Here is a 15,722-nt window from a genome sequence, read left to right on the forward strand (position 1 = left end):
CTTGCAAATGTCCCAGACTGAAGTACTATTTAATCTCCTCCCATAAGCAGCAGTCCTGAGCAATCCTAGCCACAATTAGCTGCTTCTGGTTGCTACTAAACTGCTCCTCCTAACTTATTTCACAACATTATTGTTTCACAGCACAACACATTCTGTATGGAGTGAAAATGTTTGGAAAGGCCAGTTTCTCTTTATCATGCCCCCGCCTCTAGACAAGGATGTTTCCAACTGCCCACTAGGCAGCCAATCCTGGGACTCTTTTAGTACCTTGAGTTTGAAGTAAGGAACACCTTTTACGTCAAAATGGATACAGCTCGGGTAAAGTAAGCATTGACACGTTTAGCCCAGATGCCCTCCCCCGCCCACCAACAGCGAAGGCCACTTAGCAGTTGCTGCGCTTTCCAAAGCCCGCGGCCCGGAGCGGGCTTGGGGGGCTCCTTTCCTGGACCCTGAGACTCCGAGAGAAGGGGTGGCCCGAGATGGGGAGTGGGGGGGGGAGGGTTCGTTTTGCTGGGGGATGTGGGAAGTAGGCGCTCGCCTGTTTCGCGGTTTTTTAAGCCCCTTGGCATGCCCTGACCTGATCAAGAGGGAGTCGACTGCTCTCTGGAATGTTCCGGGAGAAGGTGGGAGACTGCTTCCCAGAAGAGGCCTGTGGGTGCTGGAGGGCACCAGGGGGGTCACGCGGGGAGATGCAGGGCAAGCGCCGGGAGGGGCAGGAGGGGAGCGGGGGGCCGAGGTGACCCGCGCACGCGGGGGCGGGGGCGGGGGCGGGCGGGACGCGCGCAGCGAGGCTTCGGGGGCGGCCCGCGGGGCCAGGAGACCCCTCCCCGGGCGCGGCGGCGGCGGCGGCGGCGGCGGCGGCGACCCGGCAGCGCAGGCTGCACCGCCCCGGCTGTCAAGCGAGCGCGGGGGGCGGGCAGGAGGAAGGGGTGGAGGTGCAAGGGGAGGAGGGCTGGCACCGGAGCGCCGCGGTGTCGGTGCAATAAAAATGCATCCCATGGAACTGCCCGTGGAGAAGGACGGGACCGAGCCGCGGCAGCGGGAGGAGGTGGTAAAAGCGGAGGAGGACGCCCAGGCGGCGGCGGCGGCGGCGGCCGGGAAGTGAAAGGTCTCGGGAAGTTCAGCGGCTGCTGCGGGCGCCGAGCCCCGGGCTAGCGGCGGAGGAGCCGCAGGACCGCTCCGCGGGGGCCGCGCGGCCAGGCCGGCTATGGTCCCGGGGCTCCCGTCGCCCCCGAGGTGCCCGGGCCGCTCCAGGCCGGTGCGCGAGGGCCACCCCGCCGCCCGGCGCGGCCCCGGCCCGCGGCTCCCGGCAGCCGGCGCCCGCTGACCGGGCCTGGCGCCCCAGGAGGGGGAAGAAATCAAGAGCCCCAGTTCTCCCCGAGGACTGTCGGCGCTTCACCCCCCGCCCGGCCCGCGTCCTCCCGGCTCCTCCCGGCTCCTCCCGGCTCCTCCCGGCCATGGGGAGCTGCGCGCGGCTGCTGCTGCTCTGGGGCTGCTCCGCGGTGGCCGCAGGTGGGTGGTGACGCTGCGGGCCCCCACCCCTCTCCCTCGCGCCCTCCCTTCCCCACCTCGGGACCCGGGCCGCAGGGCAGTGCGGGCTGGGAGCGCCAAGCTCAGCTCCGGAGGATGAAGTGAGTGGCCATGTTCCGCCTCTTTTCCCCCGGGTCTCTGCAGTTTAAAATACTATTGATTTTTTTGCAACTGCGATGCACATGCCCTTGGGTAACCCGATATCCTGGGTGCGCTCTGCCGGGGATACCGCGACCTTGGTTTCTTTCTCGGGTTGGGCTTGTAAAAAACTGCCCTTTCCACTTTGTGAGGGAACAAAGGACCCAGCTCGCCATCCCCCGGCACTTCATGGCCTGAGGAATGATGGGGAGGGATGGCCCGGCGACCCCGGGCGCGCGTGGGCCGCGGCTGCTCTCCCGTGGGGAGCCGTCGCCGCAGTCCCCGGCCTCGCGCGGGGCACGAGGGGACCAGGTAGGCACACCTGGGCGGGGGTGTGCGCTCCACCGTGGCAGTGGCTGGAACGCGCTGAGAGCCCGGGCTGGGACGAGAGGCGGCGATCGCCCTGGGTGCAGGAGCTGGCTGGCCGTGCCCTGGGAATTGGTACCCTGGCTGCGGCTCCGTGGGAGGTCGGAGGCGGGTCTGCTCCCGGTCTCGGGAACCGGACGACCGGCAGGGGCCGTCTCCCTCGACTCCCATCCCGGCTTTCCCGGGCTGCCCGTGGCCACCGGTTGCTAGCGCGCCGTTTCTAAATTCGGGAGCCCCTCCCTCTGTCCCCAACCCCCCCCCCCCCCCGTGCGGGTCACCTGGTTTCCAATTAGGAGTAAGTGCAGCTCAGTGAGTGAGGGGGAAAGCGCGTGAGGGACTCTTCAGCCATCCAGTCTCTAAAACGTTTCTCGCTTGCTCTAGAAAGGGGAGTGTGGGTGGAGGGATGGACTAGGGGACAGGGAGCACCGACGCGCTGTGCCTTCCCTTGGGCTTCTTCCACTCTGGCCCCAGAGACGCTGGCACACAGGAAAGCAGAGTTGTAGAATCTTCACCCCAAATCGGTCAGACTCGGGAGCATCCTTGCCACACTTGAATAGTCACTTCTTTAGGGATCTCCAAGTACTTTGTCCACTGATTATTTATCTGGCTCCAATCTTTTCTGTACTTAGGAGTTTGGAGGCATTTAAAATGCTTCAGTACTTTCCCCCAAGGAGCCATTAAAGGTCTAAAATTTTACTTCAGTTCTTCTTACTGATGCACCCCCTGCCTGCATTGATGCGTGCTCCCCCAACCACAAAGTGAACTCTGTTAAACCTTTCCCTTTTCAAACCCTGTTATGGCAAAAAACATGCAAGCAATCAAGAGGTTGTAAATAAATATCACAAGGCAAGTGTTTCAAGTCAAAAATACTTGTACGGGCAGTATATGATTTTCCCCGAAATGTTTTACAGGTGAGTCATAGCACACTGTGTGTTTGGGTGATCCTGGCCACAAGCAACTGTTGCTCCAGCTAATCAGAACAGTGGCAAACAGTCCAGGCATAATGCACATTTGAATTTGACACTGAAAAAAATATGCCTAAGGAAGCCCTTTTTTTTGGTTGCAGCGGCTATGTGGGGCCGGGGATTGTCAGCCAGTGTGTGAAATGTGTCTGTTTTAGTCTAAGCTGTCATTTGGCTTCTCCAGCAGTACAGTGATAACAGTTCAGAGGTGCTCTTTCTTAAGAAACAAACGTTCAATTAGCCAGAATTTGGGGTTTGACTTCCTTTTCCTTCTTTCCTTCTCTGTTTTAACTTTTAAAATAGATGATTTTGCTTAAGGTATTCATAATTAAAATGACAAACCCAAATTAAAGGATTAAAATATGCAGTCAGGATGTTAATAAGTGGATAATGTTTATCATTTTAAGCAATTTTGAGACATTAAAGTCTGTTGGACCTTTGTTTGAGTGGAAGCACATGTTTCTTTAAGAAAGTGTTTTAGTTCACAGATAATGTTTAAAGGTGCTGTTAGTGGCTGCCAGACTGTAAACATTCTCCTGTTAAGCCAACAGGCAACCACTATGTAACCTGTCATAGGCAGAAGCACTGAAAGGGCAGAGAGCATGTCAAATAAGCTTTTCTGCCATTTGACAGTTTAGAGATTTTTTTCTTAGTTATATTTACTTAATATTAAAAATAAACATTATGCATCTGAACTCCAGTGGTTTCTAGTTTTGCCTTCCTAAGTGAGATCCCATTGTATATTGATTAAATATCTCATATTGCTCTTCCTAGGGAATTTGTCCCTTCACATTGTTGGATTAAAATATAATAGAATTCAACATTTCCTCCTTAATGCATTATAATAAGCATATTAGATAATGCTAAGGACTAAGAATTATATTTGAAAGACTTAAATTGGGTGCTCTTAAAAACATTCTTGTTTTTTGGTATTATTTAAGTCATGACTTCAAAACAAATAAGTATATTTCTAATATACTGAATACTTAAATCTTTTAAGTACTAGAAAGCCAAGTACTTAAAAGATTTAGGCCCATCATCTTTCCACAATGTTTCCATTTTCCTTCCTCTCTCTCTCGCCCTTTATCTGAAGTGATTTTCCCCCCTTTATGTGAATCTGACATAGGAATGTGAAATGCATGCATACACACATGCACGCTCACACACTTGTAAATACAAATGCAGCATAAGTGTAGAACAGTATTCATGCTCAAATTTGATAGAATTTCCTCTTTGGCGAAAGTCGTAAGGTCTTTGGGGATGTCTTGTTGAAGACATAAGAGCTTTCCAGATGGGTTTGTCTTGAATAACATATGCTTTCCCTTTCCTAGGACTGAGTGGAGTAGCCGGAGTGAGTTCCCGCTGTGAAAAAGCCTGTAACCCTCGGATGGGAAATTTGGCTTTGGGGAGAAAACTCTGGGCAGACACCACCTGTGGTCAGAACGCCACTGAACTGTACTGCTCCTATAGTGAGAACATTGATCTGACTTGTCGGCAGCCCAAATGTGACAAATGCAATGCTGCCCAGCCTCACCTGGCTCACCTGCCAGCTGCCATGGCAGACTCATCCTTCAGGTTTCCTCGCACATGGTGGCAGTCTGCTGAGGATGTGCACAGAGAAAAGATCCAGTTAGACTTGGAAGCGGAATTCTACTTCACTCATCTAATTATGGTGTTCAAGTCGCCCAGGCCAGCAGCCATGGTGCTGGACCGGTCCCAGGACTTTGGGAAGACATGGAAGCCTTACAAGTACTTTGCAACTAACTGCTCGGCTACATTTGGCCTGGAAGATGATGTTTTCAAGAAGGGAGCTATTTGCACTTCGAGATACTCCCATCCTTTTCCATGCACTGGAGGAGAGGTAAGACCACACATTTAACTCTCCGCTGTAAGTAAGGGAGAAAAATGTTACCAGCCCACATTTTTTTTTAAAGCATGGAGGTATACTTGTAGCAACATGAAAGAAATTAGAATTTTTCATGAGCTTTATTTGTCATAAATTATTTCTCACCCTTAGATATGGATGAGTAGTCATTTTCAAGCAGGTTGTCCACTGGATGGGTTTAAGTTGGAATTCTAAGGTTTTAATTTTCTTAATTTTAAGAAAAAGTAGACATATAACATCATTACTCCATCTTAGAGGTTTAAAAGGCTAATGATTTCTTCAGTTAAAGGGACTACTTACTGTAATTCCTAAGGAACAAGAGTTACTGAGACAGCCTGTTCCTGGAGTCCATGCACGCTGGTATCTTCCTGAAACTGTTAACATAAATAGGAAGTAAATAAAACTAAAGCCAAGGGAGAAAAACAATCTGTTTGTCAGAAGGATACTTTTGTATAACACTGGAGTTTTATTGTTAAGATTACAAGAGTGCATTGCAAACAAATGAAGGTAGTTTCTTTTAAGATACAAAACTTCTTTTTGGACTCACAGACATTATCAGTTGCAGTTTAGGGACTTCCTTCTATCCTAGACTGAAAGCCATCTCAATTTCATTTTGCAAAACAGCCTCCTTAGCTAGTAGGCCAATTTCTATATGGAATGTTTTCTCCTTGTTTCATATTTCCCCTTCCCTAAAGGGGAAACATGTCTTTTTAACTTATATACCTGGAAAGCCAGCTCCCTCACCCCAGCCCAGCATTATGAAGACATTTAGAGGAAACTAAGTTAAGCGAAAGCAGATTAAGAGAATAAAATACCACCATGTAGATCCATTAATATGGACTCAGATGGGTGCCTGGCTGGCTCAGTTGGTAGAACTCACTCAGGGTCATGAGTTCAAGCTCCATGTTGGGCGTAAAGCTTACTTAAAAAATAAAATAAAGTTTAAAAATACTGATTCAGAGAAAAAGAGAAGAGAGAATATAATCTTTCTAATTCTGGTACATGTCATGAACACACAGACTAAATTAGTGGTTCTCAGGCAGGGGTGATTTTGCCACCCCCCCTAGACCATCCCAGGGGACATTTAGCAATGTCTGAAGACATTTCTGTGGGGGCGGAGGGACACTACTGGCATCTAGTGGGTATAGGCCAGGGATGCTGCAAAACCTCTTACAGGGCACAAGACAGGACCACTCCCACTCCCAACAAAGAATTTCTAGCCCCACATGTTAATAATAGTACCAAGGCTGAGAAAGCCTGGACTGTGTGTGAGGCAGAAGTCCAATGTATATAGTAGGAGAGCTACACAGACTAAGATAAGCTCTCTTCTAGTAGTCCTTTGTATCACTCCTCACCGGCTTCCCAGATGATGGTACTTAGTTAGCATCTATTGAGCCCTGACTATGTGTCAGTGTCACTAATTCTGCCTTTGGTTTGGGGAAAGGGGTGGTTGAGAGCGGCCTAATGAAAAGCTGGTTTGGGAACTTCTCCCCCCCCCCGCCCCGCCCCAGCCACTGCCATAGACATATATGACTTTTGCCATATAATTCAGCTACTTCTGTGTGCTCCCTGCAGACCAGGCACAGTGCTGCTGGTGTGGGAACCAAGTGGGATATGACACAAACAGCACACCGATGATTTTTCATTCTTCTTCTTGGTCTCTAAAGTTGGCTTCAAGGGTGTCTGGGTGGCTCAGTCGATTAAGCACCTGACTCTTGGTTTGGCTCAGGCCACAATCTTAGAGTCGTGAGATAGAGCTCCACATGGAGCCCCGGGTTGGACACTGTGCTCAGTGCAGAGTCTGCTTGAGATTCTCTGTTTCTCTCTCTGTCTCTCTCTGCCCCTCCTGCTCATGTGCGCACGTGCGCGAACTCTCTCAAATAAATAACTTAATTAATAAATAATGTTTTAAAATAAATTTTAAAAAGTTGGCTCCATATTATAGGCTATGTGCACCCATGATGGACATTTTTAAAGATACCAAGACAGGAAAGAGACGGATAAATTAGACTCATTGTTTTCTTATGTGGAGAACACTTTGTGTTGCAAACAAATGAATGGCTTGAACTCTCAAATTGCATTGGAATTAATCCACATGCTCATATCGGTTGCCTACATCTCAGTGCTACTGGGCCATGTGTATCTATGAAGGAACAAAACTACAGTTTCAGTAACCAGATGGCAGGCATGTTTGCTTAGCAAATATCACATTGAATGTATTACAATGGCCCAGCAATTACTTAGAAATAACTAAAGTCACATTTATTTAACTTAGGGTAGAAGCAAAATCTTATATTCTTTAAAGCCAAACTACTTATTGTCATCAATGCTTTTTACATCAAATTTCAAGCAGAGAGGACTAAAATTTAAGTTAGATATTTTGCCTTTTATATCCAGTTTTTGTCATCTTTTATGTCCAGTTAAAAAAATTTTCGTTGTAGCTGTTATTTCAGCAGTCTTATAATTCAATGGCAAAAAAAAAAAAAAAAAAAAAAAAAAAATCAAGAATCATCTGCTTCCCTCCAAAGTATTTTTGCAAGTAGACAAGCCATCATAGAATTTCTTCCCTTCAGAGCACAGGTTTGGAACTAAATTGGAGTTTCAATTCAGGAGTCTCCCTCCTGAGTTGGAGAGTAGAAGAGAGTCTTCCTCAAAGATAAGGATCAGAGGACACCTCCCTGCAGGTGATTACTACCCATGTCTCCTGTGTTGCTTTGGAATATAAGTTAGTGCTGAGCTACATACTAATTTTACATACAACTCTATATCTTTGGAAATTGATCAGAAAAATTGGCCAATACCCTCGGGTCAAATAAGTAGTCTCAAATTTCATTTATTGCTTATTTATAATGTAGACCTATATTTTCCTCTGTTCAATGTAAGACTTCTGAGGACTTCTCTAGGTATTATCCTACCACTAACATAAATATATCCCAGACTTAATTTGTTGTCATTATTCATTCCAAAATACTTCTTTGGGCTTTTAGGGCCTTAGAAAGACCTGTAGCTTCATGTCTAAGAAATCAGATACCTCCATCTTCGGAGTTGAAGGCACCAGTCATCTGAAAGAGAACTTTTAAAAATAAGGGCCTCAAAAGCCACCCAGAAGAATACTTTTTAAATCAAGTTAAATCAAAGTTAAATCTGCTACACAGCCACCTCCTAAACCGGTTAGCAGTTACGACAAATGGTTGCCCTACAATGTGTCTCCTTGGCAGGAGAGGAGACTATGGCTTGCTCTGAGGCAAAGTGATTTACCGACAACATTGCATTAGTTAGTTATATGGCAGAGGCAGGGCTAAATCATAAGTCTTCTGATTGTAAGTCTAGTGTTTGTTCCACAAATCAATGTTTTCTCTTCATTAGTGACCCCCCAAGAACTGCTTGCAGAGAGATGTATGCATATTTCTCTACTTGCTCACTCTCTCACAACCATTTGTTATTCATTTGGATGTGACATGAAGATGAAAAAGGAGGTGCCAAACAGCTTTCTCCTGAGCAGGAATGTCCTCTGAGATATCAGTGGTGTTTTGGTAATAAAAGGTTCCATGACCAAACTAGGTTGGGAAACACTGACTAGGTTTAACAAAATTAACATCTATAAGTACATAAATGTTCTTCTTTTGTGTTCTGTGTCTCCAAGTGAGAAATATAGGATGTGACATTCCCAAACTTATTTGCCCAACAAAACTTTCTTTTTGCAGAACTCCAATTACTAGCTTTCAGAGCCCCAGAGAGCCACAGAGCACAAGTTGGGAAAGGCTGGGATGGAGCTATTAATGCTCCCAAAATCCTGGTAGAAGGACAGATGAGGGAGAAGTTGTTCAAGGGATACAAAGTTCCAGTTGTGCAAGATGAATAAATTCTGGAGATCTAGTGTACAGCAATGTGACTGTAGTTAACAATACTTCGTTGTGTGCTTGTAACTTGCTAAGAGGGCATATCAAGTGTTCTCACCATACATATGCAAAAAAGTGGTAACTATCTGAAGTGATGGGTATGTTAATTAGCTTGAACATGGTGATTATTTCATAGTGTATGTGTACATCAAGTCATCAAACCATACTCCTTAAATATATTTCTCAATTTTCACATATACCTCAATAATTTTTAAAAAGGCACAGAGAGGCCTGGTGCTTGGCATGGTTTGACATCAAGCCTCTATTAGGGGCTTCATCTCCCATTTAGCTGGAGCAGTAGGTAATAATAACTTTGAAGCTGAAGATGAGAGGTAAATAGGCTTTTTTGGTGATTCAGAGAAGCACCTTGGACTCTGTCTTGGGTACAGGGAACAGAGAGAAGTGAGGAGGTGCAGCAAGTCATTTTAGTTCTGCACAGTGAGGCCTCATGCAACTAGAGTTTCTATTGTAACTGTTTAGGAGGCTGTGCGGTCACCACAGTACCTCTAGGGTGATGGAGTCATCTTTTCCTTAGAAGTGACCATTGCTGCCCCCTGCCCTATTAACTCACTGCAAGAAGAACTCTATTCAAAACTGGATAGCAACCAACTAAACCACACAGATTTTTGTCCCTCCAGGGCATTATGAATATAAAACATTCAAAGGGAGGCAGCAGTACAGAGAAGCCAAGAACAGAAGGCTGGTCCTAAATGAAGCATTAGGGAAGGATTGTGTCAGCCTTATTTGCCTCTGTATCCCCCACACTTAAGCACATTGTTTGGATCACAGTAGGCACCCAACAAATCTGTAATGGAATAAATGAGCATGAACAAATGAGTGATATGACAAGTAGGAGAATATCCTTAAATGACACAGGGGGAGGAATGATTATAAGCCTTGGGTGATGGGGGGATAAGATTCAGAAACCTGATTAACATGGAGAAGTTGAACTGGTAAAAATATGAGATAAGTTGTGGTTGGGAAAGGCAATTAATGGAGGACCTTAAATTATGTTTATGCATTCATTTGTCCATCAAATAATTTTTGGGCTATTATGTATCTGATGCCATTACAGGTACTGGGAATATGGTGGTGAACCAAAGGGAATAAAAGTCCCTGTCCCCATGAAGCTTAGGTACCGGGGGAAGGGGGTTGGAGAGAGGACAGACAAAAAATACTTAAGCAAAATATATAGTATGTCAGAGTATGATGTAAGTACCAAGGAAAAAATGAAACAAGGTAGAGGATGGAGAGTGCTAGCAAGGAGGGCTTGCTGTTTTAAACAGATTGAAGAATTCATGTTTGATGGAATAGTCCATGACAAGAGCTCTGAGATCCTGGCAAGTTTTCTCGAGTGAACAAAAATCTATAATTAAAGGTCCCGTGTTTTTCAATCTGTAGATACTGAAAAATGAAGTTGTGTGTTAGACTGACAAACATTGTTAAAAATCCCTCTTGCTAGTGTTTCTTAGAATGAGAGCATTTGAAAAGGAACCTAAATGTCATCAATGGAAAAACACATGACTGATGAGTAATCTGAAGCCTACAGGGAGTTAAATGACTTGTCTATAATTACTCAGCTGAAATCCATGTTTCCTGACGTTTAGCCCAGTGCTGTTTCCACTATACTAGTTTGAAATTCCTTTGCCCCAAGTCAGGTAGTGTGAAAGATACAAAAATGATATACATTGTTTTCCTCCACCATCCTTATAGTCCACTGTAAGAGATTACAATCCTGGGTAAGAGATTAAACATGATCATTTTGGGGCTGATTTATTAAATAATATGAGAGAGTACATGATTAATTTCCAGATACATTATGCAAATAATATGCCTTTCAAAATCTGAGCATTTTGAACGTCCTTTGAAGGACGTCTCTTTGGCCATAGAAAAGATAACACTTCAATACCTTGTAGTAAAGTCACTATGGCACAAGTGTGCAGAACGTGATAAATTACTTAATCAGGTTTTTGCAGGTATTTGCATTTATAATATGCTAAGCAATATTTATATTTTTAGCTGAAAAGATAAAGTAATACATAAGTCAGAATGCTTTCTAAACACTACTCTTTGGTTAGCTACTTGTTTTCTTCAATTAGTGAAATCAACTTGTGCCTATTTTTGCAGCAACAATGGCCATGAATCATGGTGGCAGGTTATATCCATGTGCCAGGCATTCTGTAGAGTGCACATATCCATTATTCTCACAAGAACCCTTGTTAGTTGGGTCCAGTATTAACCCCATTCTACAGAAAAATAAATTGAGACTTAGTGAGTCAGAGTAACTTGGTCAGACTCAGATAAGTAATGAGCTAACCCATACCAGAGCTGGGATTATTAGCTTGCCTTAAAATTATTTATAGGATTAGGTTTTAGTATAACTAAAACAATTTTTTAAAAGTAAACTAGTAACTGCTCTAAGTAATTTTTCTAATAAAGTTATTCATCCAGTGTATTAATGTTTTACTTTGAACCATATTCTTAGCTCTAATTTATTGAACTTCCTTGAAAATAAAATGTTGTATATAGTTTGTTTAGAGTGCTTCGATTATCCACACCCTAGGGATACTCCCTTCCTATAGGGGTGGGGCTAGAGATTTATAACAGTGTTCTTAAAAAAAAAATGCCTTTAGTTTAAAGAAAATCCACAGGGTGATTTTTAATTAAAATTATTTAAAGAAGCTATGTAAGGGCAGCCCGGGGGGCTCAGCGGTTTAGTACCGCCTTCAGCCCAGGGCATGATCCTGGAGATCCAGGATCCAGTCCCACGTTGGCTCCCTGTGTGGAGCCTGCTTCTCCCTCTGCCTGTGTCTCTGCCTCTCTCTCTCTCTCTGTGTCTCTCATGAATAAATAAGTAAAATCTAAAAAAAAATTAAAGAAGCTACGTAAAAATTAGAATAAACCCAGAGATTAAATCATAAACTTTGATTTATTGATTTCAAAGAGTAGACTTGTCTTCCAAAGATATCTCCTTCCTAGCTGTTAAAAAAAAAGTCTGTTAGCATCTGTTCTGTTTGCTTTGCATTTGTTCAATTAGATGGTTTAACTTTGCTAGTATTTTCTTAAAATATTTTGGAAACTTTGAGAAATCAGATTATAAAATGCTGATTCACATTGAAAAATTAAGGCCAGACAATGAAGAGCAGATGAGGAGCAGGCACCTGGAGGTCAGGTATATCTGGACTACAAGAGGCGTTTCTTACCAAGGAATAGAAAGCTCTAGAAACCAGAATGGTGGTGTTAGGGATTGAGGGCTCTGGAAGATGAGGAAAGTGCATTATGACAGAGAATATAGAAACCGCTTCTGATGAATAATCATTAAGTATCTGAAAACTCAGTAAATAAAACCTTTCCCTCTGGAGTCTGCACCCCCATGCACTCTATGTCCCTCACATGTAACTATAATATCATGTCCCTTATCTCTTCTACTCCTATAGTGCTCACTTCTTGAGGAACTTTATCCCATCTGTCATTGTATATGCCCTGTGGCTCCCAGCCCCCCAGTCTCTGTACCTGACACAGGTCTCTGCAAGGCTTAACTGTCCAAAGTACATTTATTGAATTGAATCATATGAAAAAAACTACCTGTAAAGTAATAATACTGTTTATTAACTGTGTTGGATGTTACACATCTGCTAAGCACTGATCTTTTCCAAGTAGTCATGATTCATTCATTCTTTCTATAAATATTTGTAAGGTGTCTCCTATATGCCAGCCACTATTTTTGGAGTTGGAGATACAGAGAAAAAAAAAAAAATTCTTGCCCTTGAGCTTACATTCTAAATGTACAATGCTAAACAAGGTAAAACATATAGGATGTTAGACAGTGATAAGTGGAAAGGAAAAAAATTAAGCAAGAGAAGGGGCCAGAAAGTGGCGAGGAGGTTTTTAATGTTTAGAAAGAATTCCCAGGGAAAGCCTTGCTGAGATTTTGGATAAGGACCTGAAGGAAAGCACAAGTGAGAAGTGGATATATCTAGGGAAAGAGCAAAGGCCCCAAGGAAGTGTGCCTGATGCCATCAGGACAGTGAGGAGGCTGGTGTTGATGCAGAAGGGTAGAGGTACAGCATAATAGGTGAGATCAGAGGTCAGAGAGATATTTAGAATGTGGGGCCTCAAAGTAGGTGTCACGATGGCCCAAATTTCACCTGGATCAGTTAAAGCCCGTTAATTATTTTCAGCATCCCTTTTCGTTCTCCCAGTAGTCCCAATTTGTACTATAAAGTATTATAAATTATTACCATAAGATCATTGGTTTTTACTCTGAATGGTATTGGAAGCCATTGGAGGTTTTAAGCAGAGGGAAGAAATGAACAATTTATTTTTAATAGGACCACTTTGGCTTATGTGTTAAGAAAAGACCAGAGAGAGAAGCAGGGAGACCGGCTAGAATGCTATGGTGATAATTCAGGCTAGATCTAACAATATGTGGACAAAGGGTAGTGATGGAAATGGTGAAAAGTAGTTGATTCCTAGATCTAGTCTGTGGAAAGAGCTAACGTTATCTGCTGACAGGTTGGATGTAGTGTGTGAGAGAAAGAGAGAAATAAGGATGCTGCATTCACCTGGAAGAATGAATAGCCATTTCCTGAAGTGGAGAAAACTCTAGGGAGGCAGATTTAGAGAGAAATGCCAGAAGCTCATTTCTGGACACATTAAGATGAGTTGCCTATGAGATATCCAAGTGGAGATAGTGAGTAGGCAGCTGGATCTGTGAGTTTAGAGTTTAGAGGAGAGGTCTGGACTACATCTTTAAGTTTGGGAGTCATCAGTATAGAGATGATATTGAAAACCATGAAGCTGGGTGAGATTATCAGGGAGTGGATATGGATGGAAAAGAAGGAAGTCCAAGAACTGAGTCCAGGGGAGGATCAAACTTAGTCCATTGATGCTGCCATTACCAAAAACAAGACAAAACAAAACAAAACAAAAAACCACTCTTGCAAATCCCAAGGCTTTTATGAAAACCAGTCTTGCCAGTCTAGGGGGTCCAATGTTTGTTTAATTAAGAAACAGCATGCATTGCATAACATTGACTTTCCACAGTCAGGATGGCCAATGCAAATTCTAAAATGACAAGTGTGAGGGAAGGCTTAGGAGCTGCAATTCTAGGTTATCAAAAGAAGGGAAAGTGCTGATTGGATACTGAATGAGGATGGAGAAGGGGGAGGGAAGAGTACTGAAGGGGAAAGTTGCTTTCAGGGACCTTCAGATTTTAAGGGCCTCATTTCGTTTTGATCTATCCAACTCTTCACCCTCTTCTTAAAATTGCAGCTGCAGGAGCAATTTTTTGGAATGATTACAAAAGATTATTTTTCGAGTGCCCCTGGGCCATCCCAGTATTGGAAATTAAAATGTAGCATTGTACACATTTTTTCCTGCTTAGTGTGTTATGAAATTTGATTTGCAGAATGTGACAGAGGACATCTACCTAAGGCATGGGAGCTATACAGTTAGTCCCATTTAAATACGTGTTTACACTGTCACAATTTTTAATGTGTTTTAATTAATGCTTTAATTAATGCTTACCATATTAATGTTCAATTATTTTGCTAAGGAGAAGAGAAAGCCAACATTTAGAGATTGTGGTGGGAGGTGCCAGTTTCTGTGTCAGGCATTTTGCATACATCTTTCTTTATCCCTGAGGAACAAACTCTTTTCCTGGATGCTTTGTCTTGTTAAGGAACAAACAAAAACAAAACACCAACCTTCTTTCTATATCATAATTCTCTTCCTAGCCTTCCTGCAAATGATAGAGGAACAGAAGCCTTTTCAGGTCAGGCATCAGCTGTGTTTGCTAATGTTACTTTATACTTCATAATTACAGCTCCTAAAACAATAAAATAATTGTGAAAAATACTCACATGCTTTCTACATGACATCATTTGTGCTAACACTGTATCTTTTGGCTGCCACTGAAAAGGGCTTCTACATTTAAAATTAGGTTGGAGAGAATGTAGTCACTCTCTTATACTGTTTAATATCCATTAAGAACTATTGTTTCCATTTATTCCAGCCAATCTGATCCTTCTGGGGTCCTTGAGGTTTTCCATCAATTCCTCTTGTAATTGATGCTCTAGTTCTCTCATGTGACCTCTCCATATCCCTATCTCCATATGAAAGCAGAAGTCAATGGAGGACATTTCAAACCAATGATCTATTAGAAGAACCAGGCACCTCACTCCCCAAGAACCTTCAACTTTTTTGTTTCCTACCCTGACACCTGAAGGGTGCAACATTCACCTCTTTGTAACAGTAGCTTCCTCCACGATGATTATCAAAGTTCAGGAGAATGTAAGCCCACTGGGGTTCCTTTGGGCGGAGTGAAGTAAGGAGGTAGAGTTTGCAAAAACAAAAAAAAACAAAAATTGCAAGGTGACTGTCAACTCCTGCTCCCCAATTCCTTTCCTTCCTACGTGCGCTATCAATTCTGATTTGTTACTTATGGCCATTTTTTTTCACATTTTCACTTCTTTCCTGAAGGTATCTAGTTTTGCCCCACCACTGCTTTGATCTCTTCTCTGGCTCAAAATATGAACCTGTCTGTGAAGATGAACATGACACCTAGCATGCCGCCATGATTTTCTCTCTGGAATCTTCTATCTCTTCCCTCAACTTCTTTGCCCCCTTGTGTTCCCATCACATTCCAATTCTACTGTTCACCTTCTTGCTCCTTCAGCTATACAGCTGAACTCCACTGGGAAAAATTAAAAACACAATTGTACTGAGAGACGCCTCTATGGATTCATGTTTTCCAGTCTCATCTGGCCCTCAAACTTCCCTGGAAATCCTTTTTTCTTCGGCCCTCTTTCATTCCTGTAGTGAGTCTTTCAGAGCTTCTTTCCTCTTCCTGAGACTCGTCCTCGGCACCACCCCACTTCCACTTGCTTTCAGCTGGAGAGTTTGCGTCCTACCTCACTGAGAAAATAAAACGTTGCATGA

General features: G+C 43.8%; 1 protein-coding gene across 5 annotated transcripts in view; it reads left to right on the plus strand.

Annotated features, from left to right (window-relative positions):
- The first annotated feature begins 490 nt into the window (after positions 1-490).
- Positions 491-15,722, plus strand: part of NTN4 (netrin 4) — a 124,242-nt gene continuing 109,010 nt past the window's right edge. Inside the window, exons 1-2 of one of the 5 annotated variants that reach the window (XM_041738563.1) lie at positions 491-623; positions 4,328-4,857. In XM_041738563.1, coding sequence (XP_041594497.1) covers positions 518-623; positions 4,328-4,857 — 636 coding nt within the window. In that variant the 5' untranslated portion in view covers positions 491-517. Of the gene's footprint in view, positions 624-835; positions 1,632-4,327; positions 4,858-15,722 lie in introns of those variants that run through there. The other 4 variants (XM_041738559.1, XM_041738560.1, XM_041738561.1 and 1 more) reach the window with 4 other exon arrangements.

Source organism: Vulpes lagopus, chromosome 23, assembly GCF_018345385.1.
Source record: "Vulpes lagopus strain Blue_001 chromosome 23, ASM1834538v1, whole genome shotgun sequence".
Classification (NCBI taxonomy): Eukaryota; Metazoa; Chordata; class Mammalia; order Carnivora; family Canidae; genus Vulpes; species Vulpes lagopus.